Source organism: Diceros bicornis, chromosome 22, assembly GCF_020826845.1.
Source record: "Diceros bicornis minor isolate mBicDic1 chromosome 22, mDicBic1.mat.cur, whole genome shotgun sequence".
Classification (NCBI taxonomy): Eukaryota; Metazoa; Chordata; class Mammalia; order Perissodactyla; family Rhinocerotidae; genus Diceros; species Diceros bicornis.
Window position 1 is genome coordinate 3,147,458 of NC_080761.1, and position 18,129 is coordinate 3,165,586.

The following is an 18,129-nucleotide window of genomic DNA, read 5'->3' on the forward strand; positions in this document are numbered from 1 at the left end:
GGTTGCCCCAGGCAATCCCGCTTTATGGGATCACTGGGACCCTGGAGTGGGGGAGTGAAGGGCCACGTCCCTTCCAATCTCCAGCCAGGGCCGAAGGTGCAGGTGCTCACCAGCGGGCAGAGAGGGACCTGTTTTGCAGTCTTTTGCATCTACCTGCCTGCCAGAGCCACTAAGATCTGGAAAATGGGCAATGTTCAGGGAAAATGTCAACATCTTTTAGTATTAAACATGTACCTTCATGGGCCAGCCCAGTGGTGTAGTGGTTAAGTTCCTGCACTCCGCTTCGTCCACCTGGGCTTCGTGGATTCGGATCCCAGGCGCCAACCGACGCACTGCTCATCCAGCCATGCTGCAGCAGCGTCTCATATACAAAATAGAGGAAGATGGGCACAGATGTTAGCTCAGAGATAATCTTCCTCAGCAAAAAGGAGGATTGGCAATAGATGTTAGCTCAGAGCCAGTCTTCCTCACCAAAAAAACAACAAAAAAAAGACATGTACTTTCATGCAACGTACACACACACACGCCACACGAGCTTACACTGGACACGGGCATTTCCAAATACAGTGGCCATTGCTTGTCATGAGGATTGACAGAGCAGAGAGCATCCACTCTGAGGAGGGACAGACCTAGGTTGCAATTCCCACTCTTTCATGTGCAGCTTTGAGGCTGTAGACAAATTGTAGCTCTCAGTTTCCTGCTCTGAACTATGAGTGTAGAATCAGCCATCTCACAGAGCTGGAGTGAGGATCAAATGCAACAGTGTCTATAGACTGCCTTATCACACATTATGCGTTCAGTAAGTGGCAGAGGTTGTTGTTACTCTATGAGGAAGGATGGAAAGAGCACAACATTCGCTGAGTTCTGTTATCTGCCGTGCCACTGTGTTTAGGGCGCCTGTATGTACCATCTCATTTTATACACACATGACTGTGAAGTAACTGTTCAAGGATCATTTTTTGAAGTTAAAATCATGACTGTCATACAAATATAAAGTAAACATGTGTTAAATATTTTATTTAACTTATGAATTAGTGAGAAAATTAGTAAGATATTACAACTGATTCAACGAGAATCTGAAAAAAACACACATATAGACAATCAAGAATACTAAAATGAATTTATAAGTAGATAAAAATTGGTTGATATTCACAGGAATATTAATTGCATTCCACTGGACAAAATTTATTTGAATCTCTATGTTCAAGAATCATTTGCATTACTATATTTTTTCTATAATTTACAGAGTTGTAAAATAGCTCAAAGACAATGAAAGAGGCAGGCCCTTGTAGAATCAGATAATCTGGAAGGGTTACTAGATACCCTTTTTTATCTTTGTTCATTTCAAAATTTTTCACAATATCTTCTGACATAACCATGATTATCCTATTTGCAGTTGAGGAAACAAAATCATAGTGACTGTGTGGTTTGTTTACAGTCGCACAAAGTGTGAATGACAGTATCTGGATTCAAACTCACCTTTCATGACTTCAAAAGAAGAGTGGCTTTATCTGAAGGACTGGGACTTATTTTTTCTTCTATTTTTCAGGGGATGAACAATCAATACATCCGTCGGGAAGTCTTCTGCTGTGAAACTTGTCACGAGCTCAAAAGCTTCTGGGAAAAAGAAATTAGCAAACAGACTTGTTACCGGGAACTGGAGGAAGATCGTCAGGGAAGGAGCGCCCTGAAAAAGTAGGTGGATTGCTTCTCTTCTGTTTTTTTAAAGTAGATTTCCCCAGAAATATACCAGATGTGAACACAGGGAGAATGAATTATTTTCATTACTCACTGTTCTAAGAGTCTGATTGTTGGATATGGTACGGTAAAGTTGGTGTAGCAACAAGAAGAAGGAGAGTGAAGCTTGGAAGGAAGAAGTTTATTATCCTCATAGGTCTCAGAGAAGGGGTCACCACATGCCATGCAAGGCCACAGGGGAAGCACCAGGTTATGGTCAGGTGGCAAAAGGCAGAAGCAAGGGGAAAGTCTAAGCCATAGCCTTTATTGGGGTTTCCGAGCAAAAGACAAGACAGGGCAGAATAAACAGCTTAGGATTGGCTAGTGTGAGTAATTTCCAAAGGCTTTGGGCTGCAGACATGGTCTTGAGATGTCTGGCCCTGGGATGATTTTGGGCAGGGGAATTATGGCTTCCTGTGTGAGAGTTAGATAAGGAGGTGGCTGGGGCCACAGACTTTGGATTGGTTGACATGCTCGCAGCCAAGCCCTTTGCTATCTCTAAGAAAGGGCTAGCCCTGGGAAGGGCATTTTTTCCTGGCCACCAAGCTTTTTAAGATGTCAAAACATGATAAAATATAGAAAATTAAAGACATGACTAATTCATCCACTAGTTCAGACTTGCCACCATCTATACCAGGGTTTCTCAACCTCAGCACTATTGACATTTAGGGCCTTATAATTCTTTCTTGCAGGGGCTGTCCTGTGCTTTGCAAGATGTTTAGCAGCCTCCTTCAAAACATGAGATACCAGGGGCCGGCCCCGTGGCATAGTGGTTAAGTGCACACACTCCGCTGCTGGCAGCCCGGGTTCAGATCCCTGGTACGCACCGACGCACAGCTTGGGAGGCCATGCTGTGGCAGCATCCCATATAAAGTGGAGTAAGATGGGCACAGATGTTAGCCCAGGGCCAGTCTTCCTCAGCAAAAACAAAAGAGGAGGATTGGCATGGATGTTAGCTCAGGGATGACTGTCCTCAGAAAAAGAGAAAAATAATAAAAAACATGAGATACCAGTAGGACTCCTCTCCCCCACTGTGACAAGTGAAAACAATCTAACTTGGCCAAAGATCCCCTGGAGCGCAAAGTCACCCCTGACTGAGAACCAATGACTTATAGATATGAATGAGGCTTTTTTTATGTAACAAAAATGAAGTTCTGTTATTTATATTTTGATAAACTGAAAATATCTCTTCCTTACCCTGCCTCTGTTGTCATCCCCAGCACATGAAGTCACACTAAATTTCAGGGTTAGGTCAACAGATATATGTAAGTGTGAAAGAGCCCAGTCTGAGATGATACATATTTAGATTCTTGGAGGAAGGATAATGTGGTCTTCCCCTCACTGGCAAGTGAGCTTATTGTTCTAGCCAAAGGCGTCTGCTGAGAGGGGAACATTTCCTTCTCTGAGAAGACGAGTCACATGTGTCCACGTCGCTGAAAGGGTCAGTCCTGCCCTCACACGTGCAGTGCCTTGGAGCAGACAGACCAGCTCAACTCTTCAGGGACTGTCTGGATTCTCCATCCCTAAAATGGGAACAGCCCAGCAGGTTGTCTGTTTGCTAAGATGTCCACTCCCAGGTGGCAGCTGTGTGTTCTGCCAGCCAGCAAGGCACTATGCCTCCATGTTTCTGAGATGAACACACGTGTAATTCACATGTGTTGAACCAATATTAACTTCTAAAAACCTCTCCTAAGCCCCTGAGGGGAAATAACCTCCCTCCATACCCAGAGAAGAGCTCTGGCATCATTCCAGCTACATTCCTGGTTGTCCAGCAAGCAAAACCAGTTTTTCTACATGCTGGAGGAGTCACATGTTGAAGCATCCAGTCCTGCAGATTCCAGGGGAGCCAGGAGAGTCAGTTGTGTGGGCCCCGCCGGCGTCTTCCCCTAGGCCCGGCCCACAAGCTCGCCGGGATGCAGATCCGAGCACGGGCTCTGTACTGCGTCCTCCTTTCCAGAAGCCCTGGGTTGCAGAATTAAAAGCAAAATTTGCAATATGATTTGATTTTTGTCAAAATACATATATGATCTATCTATATGTAAAGGAAAAACATTAGCAGAAAATACAGAGATATTAAGGTTATTTCGGCTGGTAGGATGGCAGATTTTGTATGTATGTGCTCTCCTATTTTTTCCAAAGTTTCTACAATGATACTGTGCCATTTTGTAATTAGGAAAAAAAAGTTATAAAAAAAGGAAACCAATTGCAAATAGTCCGTAGAACAAATGCATTAATTCTCCAGGCTCCCGTGTACCCCAGAAATGACCCCCTTCAAAGTTTGGAACAGTTTTTTCTTCCTTCTATAGCCAAGAGAATAAATCTTCAAAATGTGCTTATCATGAAACATTTCATCATTGTGTCCCCCAAATAAGTGTTTAAAGATGTGGACAGAGCCGCTGCACTGCTTGGGAGCAGAGGAAGATCACTGGAGCCAAGGAGCAGAGGCAGCATCCTGTGGTCCCACCTCTATTCTTGTCACACTTACTAGAGCTTTTGCCCTTAACAACTGTGAATAAAACCCCAAAGTCTTCTTAATTTGGTAAACAATGAATGAAAACCTAGTGGTTTTATTATTTTTGCTAAAAAATAAAACAAAAAACACATCCACATATATCTCAGATGAACCAGATGTTTTCAAACCAAAATCAGAATGTTGGAACATTTGTTCAAATCCTGCTGATCTGAGCAAAGTTTGAAATGCTGTCCTAACAGAATAATCTTCCAGCGTACACTTGCAGACCAATGACTGTTGTGAACCCACAGGTCACTATTCCAGCCCTGTGGGCTATGCCTCTCCACACTCCACTATACACAAGCACATGTGCCCAACACACATGTAACACTCACTCTTTTTTTCTACCCTCCAGTTGTAAAAGGCAGACTCAAGTCACTATGCAATCAAGAAATGTTCTAAGTGAACAGTAGAAGACAAAAACCTCAAATTTTCCACCAACCTCTTTGCTGATAGGACAAAGCCAGTATTGCCTTATTCCTCTCTCTCTGCCTCGCTGACTGGCAAGAACTTGAGCCAAAGCTGGGTGAGTGGAAACAGGTGTTTTGCCATGGGCATGCGCATTAGCACTCACCTGCAGGTTCACTGACCGGGAGGAAGGCAGCCAGAACTGCAGAGAATCCATTCACCCTGGTAACTGATGTACCTGGCAGAGGCCCTAGAGGTGAGAGCACAAGGCTCCAGGGCTGGAAACCCCTTACTCTCTCTGGGTCTGGCCAGAAAGAAGCAACAGAGCAGGGGTGGGTTTGGCCCCCTGGAGGAGTTGCAACCTGCAAATAACTGATTGAGGCAATTTGAGAAAAGTCAAGTGCAGTATAGGCACGATGACCAAACCTCTTGCTTTGTTGGAACACGCCAGGGGGACGCCTATCATTCCATTATAATTCTGGATTGCACTCCCTTTAATTTTCAAAACTACTCAGTTTACATGATAAGTTATACGGACGTCTAAGTCTAAATGCCAGCCTGTAACTATAACTGAGAAACTGTACAGTGTTTATATGAAAAAATAATGGTTTACTGCAAGAACAGTCTTCAAATTACCTCTTCAGAATTTAGCAGAACTCACAGTGCCAGGTCGACACTAAGTCTGGTGGACTTGAGTGGGAAGAGGGGTTTAGAAGCCTCACCCCACAACCACTCACCTCCCTCTGTTCTGATTCCTGCTTATCAACTGTGTCGTTCAGGATGCTTTCAGCTGCGGGCAACAAATATCCAACTCATAAACCTCCCAGTCAGATGAAATCATTATTCAAAGTTTTTATAAGATAAGACTTAGTCTACAAAGAATAACCAGCGAGAAAAATTTTATTTAGATTTTTCATTCAAACTGCGGGATGGGGAATGCGGCTAGTAGACTAAGTTGATCAGATGGGCATGCCGAGGCCGCCAGCCGGTGCTGAGTGATTGACCTGACCATGACGAGAGCCAGCCAGCGAGCTGCAGGTCACAGGGAAACCAGGACCCGGCCCATCTCTCCTTGCAAACGAGAAAATACTGCAAAGGCATGTGTGTTCCTACACAGGAGCAGGAGCAGCAAAATCATCATCTGACCTTTCATATTGAAACAAAAGTACAGAGATTAAGATTAGAGCACTGAGATCTGAAAGGGGACATCAGGAGCTCAGGAAACTATAACCTCCTGGTGATGGATTATTACTCCACTGCTCTTCATTACATATTGGGGTAGCCGCAGAAGTGCTCTGCTCAGAGCTCCTTCAAGACCACCTGTACTGGGAGCACAAGTGATGAGAGCTCCAGCTGCTGCCTTCTGGATCAGCTGTTGCATCCGAGCTGAAGCCACACTTATCCCAACTACTCCTATCCCATGACAAACACGGCAGTGGGACCAGTCCTGGGCAATCCCTGCGTGCCAGGCCTCCTTTGGCGGGCAGCCTTTGCTCAGGGACTCCCCATAGGCCCAGCCCAAGCTTTCTCAGAACTGTGCTAGGTGTGGGGCTCTTCCAACGCAGTCACTCCTTCCTTCCCTCTCTCCTTTCACAGGCATCAGACCAGCATGGAAGTCTGAAGGCTGTCCCTTACCACTTCAGTTTATTTTTCATGGGTGATTCCTCCAAATCTGCTTCTTGGAGGACCTAAACTGACACATATATTTAGTGCCTAAAACATGATAGAAAAAAACCTAATTATGTTCCCAGCTGATCTTCACTGTTTCCCAGTAAAGACATTATGATTCCGGCTTAAGGACCCCACAAAAAACATCCTGCTGTCTAGTCAAACTGCATACCTATCAAGGAGAATCTGTGTTCCTAGATATTAACTACAATTCCTCCACAAATCAGATGAATCTGAAACAATAAACAGTAAACATTTTTTGGTCTCCACTTGAAAAGTGAGGTCAATATTTCTAAGCTTAAGGAAAGAATGTTCCCTTAGTGCTAGTCGTATTGCTCCTCTGCTGTATGAGTCTGCACTTCAATTTTCAAGCGTTATCTTCCTCATATTGCCCTTTCTTACTACAAAATAAAAGTCCATATATGCACTTGTATTCACCGATTTACTGAGAACCTGAATATAAATGGAAGCAACACAGTGATGAAAGATATTGATCAGAAAGGGACGGCAAACAATCTAAATATTCATAAAACAGAGTTTAAAGGGAACTTGGGTAGATGGAGCCCTGAATCCTTCACCATCTGACAATAAATAGTGATATAGCTGCTATAAAAAGTGAATAAATATGTCATAAACCCCAGATTCCTAAATTCTGTTCCTAGAATAAATTCATCATTCCAAATGGGTTAATTCGGGTCCTCCAAGAAGCAGAGGGCAAGGCCAGATTAGATGGGTGTGAGATTTATTGGGGGAAGCACCTGTGCAAGAAAAATGAGGAAGATGTTGTACTGTGCTTTAAATATATAACAATTGGCTCTCTGCAGAAAAAAATGCATACACGTACATTCATACGTTTTATTATAAATGGTACTGGTGTAAAGGATGTGTAGTACACAATTTACAAATACAGTAACTCCCCTTAGCTGCGGTTTCACTTTCCTCAGTTTCAGTTACCTGCGGTCAACCTCAGTCCAAAAATATTAAATGGAAAATTCCAGAAATAATTCATAAGTTTTAAATTGCACACCATTCTGAGTAGCATGATGAAATCTCACGCCGTCCCACTCTGTCCCGCCCAGGACATGAATCATCCCTTTGTCCAGTGGATCCACACCTTATACACTACCTGCTCGTTAGTCACTTAGTAGCCATCTCAGATCGACTGTTGCAGTATCACGGTGTTTGTGTTCAGATAACACTTATTTTACTTAATAATGGACCCAAAGCACAAAAGTAGTGATGCTGGCCATTGGCAGATGCCAAAGAGAAGCCATAAAGCGCTTCCTTCAAGTGAAAAGACGAAAGTTCTCAACTTAATTAGGAAAGGAAAGAATCATATGCAGAGGTTGCTAAAATCTATGGTAACTTTTGTTACAGTATATTGTTATAATTGTTCTACTTTATTATTAGTTATTGTTGTTAATCTCTTACTGTGCCTAATTTATAAATTAAACTCTATCATAGGTGTGTATGTATAGGAGAAAACATGGTATACACAGGGTTCAGTACTATCGCTGGTTTCAGGCATGCACTGGGGGTCTTGGAACATAAACCCTGAGGATAAAGAGGGATGCCTGCAATAAGAAAATACACAATGCTCTTTATTATAAATTCCACATAGCCAACTGATTCTCACAGTATGCTTTTATTGGTTTTTGTCAACCTCTTTTATGTATAGCCAACCTATGCTTGCAATTCAACAATGATTTGACAAATAAATGCTTAATTACTATCTAATTCAGAAAATAAGTTAGATCATTAAAGATAATAATTTTCTAGTACTGGAAGAATATTTCCACAATTTTTTTTTTTTTTTTTTTTTTTGCTATTCACAATGTAATAGCTACAGACACAGCACACTTCTAAGTTTAATCTGCATTATTAAGATTTTCTCCAGGGCTGGCCCCATGGCGTAGCGGTTAAGTGCATACGCTCCACTGCTGGTGGCCCAGGTTCAGATCCCGGGCATGCACCGACACACTGCTTGTCAAGCCATGCTGTGGCAGTGTCCCATATAAAGTAGAGGAAGTGGGCACAGATGTTAGCCCAGGGCCAGTCTTCCTCAGCAAAAAAAGAGGAGGATTGGCAGATGTTAGCTGAGGGCTGATCTTCCTCACAAAAAAAAAAAAAAGGATTTTCTCCATCACTTTCTTAAGTCTAGACAAGGGGTCAACAAATATTTTCTATAAAGGACAAGGTAGTAAATATTTTGGGAGGCATGTGGTCTTGTTTCAAGTACTCAACTACGCCATTGTTGTGTGAAAGCAGCCTTAGACAATATACAAACAAATGGGCAGAGCTGTATTCCAATAAAACTTTATTTACAAAACACAAGCAAGTGCTTAGATTTGGCCTGTGGTCAAATTGACAATCCTTTGTCCAGACAATGAGCAAAAGAATAAATCAAGCCTTTATAGTGTTTATATTATAGTGTGCCAACTTTCATGATGTAAATATTCCCACCATGGTCTACTCCAAGCTACCAATGTGACATCAGTGGAGGTGAGTTGAGAAGGGATGTATGGTCAGAGCACCCCACCATATGGTACTTTTGCCATACAGATATAAGAGACCTAAATAACCTGAAGAGCATAGATTATTGTAAAATGTAGTGAAATAATTAGGAAGTGATGAATTTTCCACAGTTATCTTTGTTTTTTCATATAATTTAATTAATTATAAATTTGTAGAATTTACTTTTTTTTTCCCTCCCCAAAGCCCCAGTGCGTGGTTGTCAATCTTAATTTTAAGTCCTTCTAGTTCTTCTATGTGAGCTGCTGCCACAGCATGGCAACTGACAGGTGGTGTGGTTCTGAGACCGGGAAACGAACCCTGGCTGCTGAAGCGGTGAGCGCCCAACTTTAACCACTAAGCCATCAGGGCTGGCTCATGTATAATTTACTTTTAGTAATGTCTGTGTTTAATAACTAGCTCACAGAATTCCTAAGAAATTAATAATTGCCCTCACAAACTAATAGCATACCACTAGGAGGGAGCCAGACAAGTTAAGGAGAGTCATCAGACTGCGATGCAGTTCTGACCTCCATGAAGGAGAAAGGGAAGGAAGTGAGATTGGGTAGACGGCAGGGCAGGCCTAATAAAGTTTTGGCCAGACTAGTGGGGAGTCTAAGTCAACAGTTAAAGAAGTCCTGCATCTTGCAGAGATGGGCCTGCATTATTAGCACCTCTGCCACGCTCAGTCAGTGGCTGACAGCAGCCCAAGAGAAGTCTGGCCTTGGTGTGAATGCTTGGGGCAGATGCAGATGGGAAGTCATGTGTGCTCCCAACAGCAGGATCTCTCAGTGGCACACTTTCATGCCCACCACACCAAGGAAAACTGAAAGCCCCTTTAATTAACGAAGGAATCCATATCCTATTAGGAAGCCCGTCAAGTTCAGTGAAGCACACAGGCAGTAACCCTTATTAGTGAGCTTTAAAAGATCCCAAGTGACAAAAATCATGTACTTTTGGAGGTGGATTTGGTTAAGGAACCTTTCAGAGATGCTTAACAAGGAGAGCTTGTGAGCCTGGATATTCTCCGGGTTAGAGAGGTTGGTTACAAATTAAAATATAGGATGAATACTTAATAACCATAATGAAGAAATATGACTATGAAAATTACTAATAGGTGGGTATCAATAGAAGGTCATATAGCTCAGTCAGTCATCACTCCTTAAGTAAAGTGTGCAAGGACCCATGTATGAGGCAGCCGCCACAGCGGGAGGGCAGCAGTACCAGCCCTTATCTCCCCTTTCAAACAGGCAAACAATATTTTTACGTCATTCACTTTTATTTAAACTTGAGGTGGAAAGAGGATGATAACCAATGTCTTAACAATATTCCCAATGTCCTAATTCTTCTCTCAATATTTCAACTTTCAATCCTTGATTACTAATGTGCTTAAGCAACAAACACCACCAAACAAGAGACCAACTCCAGATTCTTTCCATTCTTTCTTGGGCCCATAATTGAGCAGAGTTTTAAGTAAGAATTTTCCAGGAGCCAGTTTGGTAGTGGGTGCTTAGAGTCTTCAAAATATTTATACCCTCTAAATTATTCACCTCTGGGAGTCTCTCCAAGGAAAATAGACTGATGTATGGAAAGAGTATTAGGTATTATACTCATTTTATGGTGAGTGTATAATCACACTCAGATATCAGTGAAAAAGTAAGTTTGAATCCAATAATTTTCCTTTACTCTTTATTGTATATTCCTTCCTGGAACAGCATGCATTACTATGCTTTAGTATTGTTATGAACTGAATCATGTCCCCCCAAAATTCATATGTTGAAGTCCTAACTCCCAGGACCTCAGAATGTGACAATATTTGGAGATAGGACCTTTAAAAGTGGTGATGTAGTAAAATGAGACCTTTAGGGTGGGCCCTAATCCAATCTGACTGGTGCCCTTATAAAAAGAGGAGATGGACACACAGAAAGACAGCAGGGATGCACACACGGAGGAAAGACGGTGTGAGGACGATGGAGACAGCCATCTACACGCTAAGGAGAGAGGTCTCAGGAGAAACCAACGCTGCAGCCTCCAGACCTTGAGAAAATAAATTTCTGTTGTTTAAGCCACTTAATCTGTGGTATTTTGTTACAGTAGCTCTAGCAAACTAATAAAAACATTTACCTAATCTTTTCATTTTGGTTATTCTTATTCTTAGGAAACTAACACCAGTGCATATTTTTTAAAATTCGAGCATGACAAAAGGGTGTATATTTAGGAGGTAGTTTCCTTCTCACTTACCTCCGAGGCCTGCCCTCTCGAGAAAACTGCCGCTCACACTTTCTTGTATATCTCTCCCCCAAACTCCAGTTTGAATAAGCAAAAGAATACGTATCCTGTATTTTTATGTCAAATGGGACTATTCTATCTTCACTCTTGTGCACCTTGCCTTTTTAATTTAGTCTGTCTTAGAAGTTTTTCTGTATCAATACATTTAGTTCTTCTTTAATTTTTTCCATTGCAATGATGCAACAATATATTTAACCAATCTCATGAAAGGAGAGTTCGGTTGTTTTTCATTTTCCGGCTTTATAATGTTGTAATAAGTATACTTGTATATACATTTTTGCCTACATGGATAAGTATTATGGGATAAGTTCATAGAAATGAAAATATTAGGTCAAAGGTTAAGAGCTTTTAAAATTTTGATAGCTATTGCCTCCTTGTCTTGCAAAGAGGTTGTGTTAATTTAAACTCTCAGCCTGAGCATGGAAGTGCCAATTTCCACCATCACTAGCACTCTGTGGTTGTCAAATTCTTAATCATTGTTAATCTGACAGGTGAAAATGGCATCTTACTGTTTTAAATGGAATTTAATTAATTACAAGTTTGGTTGAGATCTTTTCACATGTGTAAGAAACAGCTGGATTTCTTCTTCTGAGCTCCCTATTTATAGTCTGTGCCCTTTTGACTCTAGATTTTCTTTGTCTTAATTGATTTATAAGCACCGTGAGTTTCTGTTCTTTGTTTGTACAGTTCTGGGAATTTTGACAGACACTCAGGGTCATGTAATCACCATAACCAAGATATAGAACAGCTCCATCACCTGGAAAAATTCCCTCATGCTGCTCCTCTGTGGTTAACTCCTCTGCCAACTTCCAAGCCCTGGCAACTGCTCTCTGCTCTGTAATTTTGCCTCTTCTAGAATGTCATAAATGAATTACACAGTATGTGGTCTTGAGTCTGGCTTTTTTCACTTAGCAAAATGTATTTGGGATTAATTCTTGCGTGTATCGATCATCCATTCCTTCTCATTGCTGAGTACTATTCTGTTGTATGGACATATCACAACTTGGTGACCCACTCCCCAGTTGAAGGAAATTTAGGTTATTTCCACTTTTTGCTGGCTATGAATAAAACTGCTATAAACATTCACATAGAGGTTTCTGTGTGAACGTAAGTTTCCCCTTCTCGTGAGTAAATACCCAGGACCGAGACTATCGGGTGGTATGGTGCATGTGTGGTTGACTGTATAAGAAACTGCCAGACTGTTTTCCAAACTGACTGCACCATTGTGCATTTCCACAGCAAGGTAAGAGAGTTCCAGTTACCCAGCATGCTTGCCAACACTTGGTTTGGATTTTATTGTGAGAGGTTTTTGTTTTTATTGGTGGGTTTCTTGTTTGTTTGGTTTTGGTTTTGGAGGTTTTTTTTGTTTGTTGTTTGTTTTGGTCATTCTGTGAGGTGAGTGGTACCTCACTGTGGTTTTGATTTGCATTTTCCTAATTATGTTGAACATATTCTATGTGTTTATTTGCCAACCATATAACTTCTTCGGTAAAATGCTCAAATTTTTGCCCATTACATATTGAGTTGTTTCTTTTCTTATCTTTGAGTTTGAAACTTTATATGTTCTAGAAACAAGTGCCTTAACAGATGTGGGATTTGAAAATATTTTCTCCCTGTTTGTAGCTTGTCTTTTATTCTCTTTCTAGTGTCTCTCACAGAGCAAATTTTTTAATTTTGATAAAGTCCCGAATTTTCTTTTCTTTTATAAATCATGTTTTTTGTGTTGTATCTAAGAATTCTTTCCTTATTCCAAGATCATGAAGATATTATTTTGTGGCTTTTTTCTAGAAGTCTAAGTCTTACATTTTACATTTAGATCTATGATCCATTTTGAGTTAATTTTGTATAAGATGTGGGGTATGGATCAAAGTCCATTTTTTTAATATGGACGTATGTTCTAGCACCATTTGTTAAAAAAAACTATCCTTCCTCCATTGAGTTGCCTTTTCTCTTTGTCAAAAATCAATTGCCATATTTATTTCTGGATTCTCTATTCTGTTCCATTGATCTATTTGTCTGTTTCTTCACCAATGCCACACTGTCTCAATGGTGGTAGCTTTATATTAAGTCTCAAAATCAGGTAGTATGAGTACTCCAAATTTCTTCTACTTTAAAATTGTGTTGGCTAATCTACTTCTTTTGCCTTTCCATATAAAATTTAGAATCAGCTTGTTGGTATCTATGGAAAAGTCCTGCTGTGATTTTGATTGAGATTACATTGAATCCACATATCAATTTAGGAAGGAATAAATTTGGGGGAAAACTACATATTCACAGACTTTGCTCATTTGTCTATTGATTTTTCTTCTTCATTAATTTGTAAAAGTCATATGTTTCTTTTAAAAATATTCTTTAGAAGGAAAAAAAATCTTCACTGGACCAGCAGATGTGGAGACAAATACACTAACTGTGTGTTGTTTCCCCTCCTTAGGCTCAGAGAAGAATGGAAGCAGAGGCTGGAGAAAAGATTGCAGATGCTGGACAATCCTGATGAGAAGGGAAAGCAGGCAAACACCATGGGCTGAGAGCTTCCTGCCTCATGGACTTCAAAGACAACAAGCACCAAGGGCACTTTCGTAGGAGAAAAAACTAACACCCAAGTTATGTTGACTTACTAAGCAGGACACTCTATTTGCTGTCCCATTTGTGAGGGGATCTACATGTGAAACCTCCCCCAGTGCTAATGGGAGTCATTAGCCAGCTCAGTCCTCTCTGCACAGAGGACAGGATGACTGCCAGTGGGATATGAAGCTCGGGTTATTTAATATAAAAAGCTCTTGGAATTAGCACTCCCCAGGTTTCAAAGATCCATGTAGTGTAGTTTATTTCCACATTTTCTTCTCATTTTGAAGTCTGAATGTTTTATCTAAGCTTAGAACAAGGTTATCTAAGCAACGACCTTGGTGGGAATCTGGCTTTCCTGGGTCTTCTGGAAAAACAGTCATACAATATTTTCTTCCTGTCCCCCCTTTTTGTGAATACGGAAATGCAACTACTTACAGAAATAAAGCAATTATTATAAAAAATAAGAATTTATTAACAATATGGTTTGAAAATGAACTAAGTTTTTCCCTCTTCATATGAATTAGGTTTTTTTTTCCTGCAAACATATTTAATTAGAAACATGCAGTGAGAGCAAAATCATGCTTAATAAACTTGGTTATTGTGCCCTCACTGGTGTGTGCCCTGTGTCACCCCCCTCGTGCCCGTCTTGGTTGGTTCACTGATGTCACAGCAGGTTTCAGCTCCAGCTGCCCCTGGACCCCCTTCTGGGACTTAAAGTCACCCTCACTGTAGCCACCTCTTGGGCCCAGAGCATGATCATGAGTGCAGAGGGGAAGAGACCCTACCAGTCACAGTAACTAGGGCTCTTCTGCCCAGGGGTTCCTCACTGGGGGACAGGAGCAGAGTGGGGAGCCCTGGGAAGCCACGGAACACAGATGGCCAGAGGGACCCAGAGGGCGAGGTGGGAGATCTTCTGAGAGGTGCTGGGGTGGGCATCGCAGCCCTCACGGATGCCACATGGTGGCATAAACTGCTGCCCCTGGAAAACTGGCAGGGCTCGTCATGGCTGAAACCACGTCCCCACAGTTCTGAGATCCAGGGTACAGTGCTCACGTCCCTGCCATGGGCTCTTATCCAATTTGGATGCAACACATGAGCAGTAAACTACAGCTGGGAAAATCCAAGCAAAGTGTGAGAAAACAGGCTCATAATAAAATAGAATTTTAGCAAGGACAGAGAACTATGGGAATAAATATTGGGATACCTCACCACGTCTGTGGGTCAGAGAAAGCCTCCTGAGAACTGACATTTAAGCTGAGACCTACAAAAATCACAAGAGTCATCCAGGAAAATAGGAAGGGGGGACGCCCTGGGCAGAGAGCAACAGCATGTGAAGAACTAAAGAGGAGCAGGAGGGCTGCAGGGCAGAGGAAGACTGGGTGTCCATGGCAAGGTGAAGAACTAGAAATGTGTCTGTGACACAGAATGAGGAGGGAGCTGTTCGGTAGGAGGGTGGAGAGGTGGGCAGGACCTCTGGAGCCCAGGCTAAAGATTCTGGATTGATCCACAGGAATCAGGGAGCCATTCACAGGTTTTAGGAAGAGGAATGAACTGACTAGATTTGCATTTTTAATTTTTTCAGATTTTGTAATATACGGACATCCAAATCTATAATTTTATATAAGTGCATAAATATGATCATATAATACATGCTGATATGATTGATTACAGTTGTTATCAACCTTTTCTCCCTTGTCCTTACTCTCTTGGCTTGCTCCCTCCCTTTTCCTCCACTCCCTACCATCAGCAGCCCTAACCCATGCTCATAACCTGCTGTGAGTCCTCCTGCAGTTTTCTCTGTGTTCACAAAGCCATTACAGACACACACACACTTACACACTCACCCATTCACACATACACTCACACACACGCTCTACATCTAAAGGGCTTTGTGTGCATGTGTTCGTGTGCTGACGTTTTACAAAATAGGATCATATCACGCTTTTCTGCGTCTTGCTTTCCTCACTCAACCGCACCTCATACAAATGCTCCCAGGTCAATTTAGCCCCACTTCACATTTTTAATGGGATCATATGATACCATCATGTGGATGTTCCATAATAAAGCAAACAATTCTTTTAGAGATGGACAGTTGTGCAATTTCCAGGTTTTTGCCATGTAAACAATGCAGCAGTAAATGCTCTTGTCCACAATTTCTTTATACTAGTGGTTTTGTGGTGGAAAATAGATAGAGCCCCAGGAATGGGACATTAGAACAAACAGTATTACAGTTCCTACTTTTAAAATGTTACTACAGTGCTTTCCAGAAAGGCTGGCGGAATTCCCGTTTGAACCAGCAGTTTACGAGAGTGCCCTCCTCCCCACCTCACTGTCAGCAATAAGTGTCATGGCCGTTTTTCATGTTTTTCTAGTCTCAGGGTGTACAGTGGCATCACTTTGTTTCTTTGACCACTAGTGATTGGGGTTTCTTTTCATTTGTTTGTTTATTAGCTTAATTTCCTCATCTGTGAATTGCTTACTCAGACCTATTGCCCATTTTTCTAAGGTTTGCCTTTCTACATCAATATGTATAAACTCTCCATACACTGTAGAACTTTCCCCCTGGACTGTTGTTTGCATTAGAAATCTGGAGGGCAGGGAAGGCTTGCTTAAACACCCATTATCAAGTCTGAAAACTGAAGCTTTAAAGGAAAAAATAGACATATTTCTCTATGTAAAAATGAAAAGCTTATATGTGCTGACAGGTACCATAAGCAGAGTGGCTTTGGTAGATTTGTGAGTTTAAATGATCACTTGGCTGCAGCTGGGCAAATGGATTAGCGGGGAGACGGCAGGAGATGGTGGAAGATGAATTAGGAGGTTGTTTCCCAGGTCTACGTGACAGAGAATGGAGATGAACGGATAGAGTGGACGGATCTTACAGGTTGATTGAATGTACAGGAGCAAAGCATGGAGATTCTAAAAATATAGATGTGAATTTATTATAACAAATATTTAATTAACACGAGTTAAGTAAAATAATGAAACCAAGAACAAAGAAGTTAAAAAATCTTCCCTAGAGCAAAAAACTTTGAGATAAGCTTTGCTAACTGCAGCTGTGCATATTCAGCATAATCAACTGTTGCTTCAAACTAACCAGGTCTTTCTGTCCCTCCTTAGTATATGTGTGAGCTGTCTTTCCCAGGAAGTCAGGGTCCAGACATCAAGATTCAGCCTCACAGGGCCAAACGCAGGCTGAAGGTGAAAACTAATCAGAAAAGTCCAGTCAACAGAAAAGAAATTCAGTCTTCAAGGCCAAATGCAGGCTGGTGGGAAGGCACCAGCAAGCAAGGCCACATGCTCCCCCTCTCCTACGTTAAACCCCAGACAAAAACCCCTACCTTTTTCCCTTCTAGGAGGTGGATCTGAGTTCTAACTCACATCTCCTCATCTGGCTGCTTTTCAATAATAAACCTCTTTCCTTGCCACAAGCCAGGCGTTTCCAGTTTTTGGCCCTCCTGTGCAGTGGGTAAACGAACATGTCTTTATATTCGATAACAATATGAGCATAAAGAGATAGCAGAGCTGGTTCCATTACCAGGGGGGACCTTGGATGAGGGCCTAACCCCCTGAGCTGTGGTTTCCTCGTCTGTAGTAATGGGCACTAGCATCTGTTTCTCTAGAAGGTTGAGACTAAATGATACGCGTGAAAGCTCCTAGAGCAGGGCCTGGCACAAAGCAAGCCCTCGGTGCACCTCAGCTCTCTGCCTTGTTCCACCTCTTGCTATCACTGGGCTGGGCCCACTGAAAATGCATGCCTCATCCTGGGGCGTGGTTACCAAGCCCACTTGCTGGTCGGAATCACCTGGAAAATTTTTTAAATGTATAGATCCCTGGGCTCCCCTCCCTGAGATTCTAATCTGTTGGTCTGGTGTGGGGCTCAGGAATTTTCTATTTTTATCAAGCTGCCCAGGAGATTCTGATGCTTAGCCAGACTTGGGAACAGCTCCCCCAGAGGGAGCTGGACCTAGTGGAGAAGACAAACAGTTAAAACTGAGTTGGTCTCCAGGTTGTACATTAGATCTTCAGAATTTAGTCATCATGCACAAATGAAACTTTGTACATTTCCCCATATCCCCCACTCCCAAGCCCCTGGCAACCACTATAGTTAATAACACTGTATTGTATACTTGAAATTTGCTAAGAGAGTAGACTGGAAGTGTTTTCTCAGCACACAAATAAAGGTAGTTATGTGAGGTGATGGAAGTGCCAATTAGCTTGATTTTGGTAACCATTTCACAAAGTATATGTGTATTAAAACATCACTTGTACATCCTAAATACATACAATTGCTATTTGTCAATTATATTTCAACAAAGAGATGGGGAAACTGAGTCAGATGAGAAGGCCGTAAGAAGGACTTATTAGGTGCTATGGGGGCCCAGCCTGGGGGAAGGCACGGAGGTCTCACAGAGAGGATGAGATCAAGCCTTGAAGGA

The 18,129-nt window shown here is 41.8% G+C and overlaps 1 protein-coding gene across 1 annotated transcript; it reads left to right on the plus strand.

Annotated features, from left to right (window-relative positions):
• The first annotated feature begins 1,552 nt into the window (after positions 1 to 1,552).
• On the plus strand, positions 1,553 to 14,293 carry FAM240B (family with sequence similarity 240 member B). Its single transcript, XM_058565421.1, has 2 exons — positions 1,553 to 1,695; positions 13,557 to 14,293. Exons 1-2 carry the CDS (start codon positions 1,553 to 1,555, stop codon positions 13,648 to 13,650), a joined length of 237 nt encoding a protein of 78 aa, XP_058421404.1. The 3' UTR covers positions 13,651 to 14,293.
• Positions 14,294 to 18,129: the final 3,836 nt, after the last annotated feature.

Excerpts from the sequence above, each read along its gene's own strand:
- FAM240B (XM_058565421.1), top strand. The coding sequence starts at position 1,553 with ATGAACAATCAATACATCCGTCGGGAAGTCTTCTGCTGTGAAACTTGT. Across the intron at positions 1,696-13,556 it reads GGAAGGAGCGCCCTGAAAAA|GCTCAGAGAAGAATGGAAGC; the intron begins GTAGGTGGATTG and ends TCCCCTCCTTAG.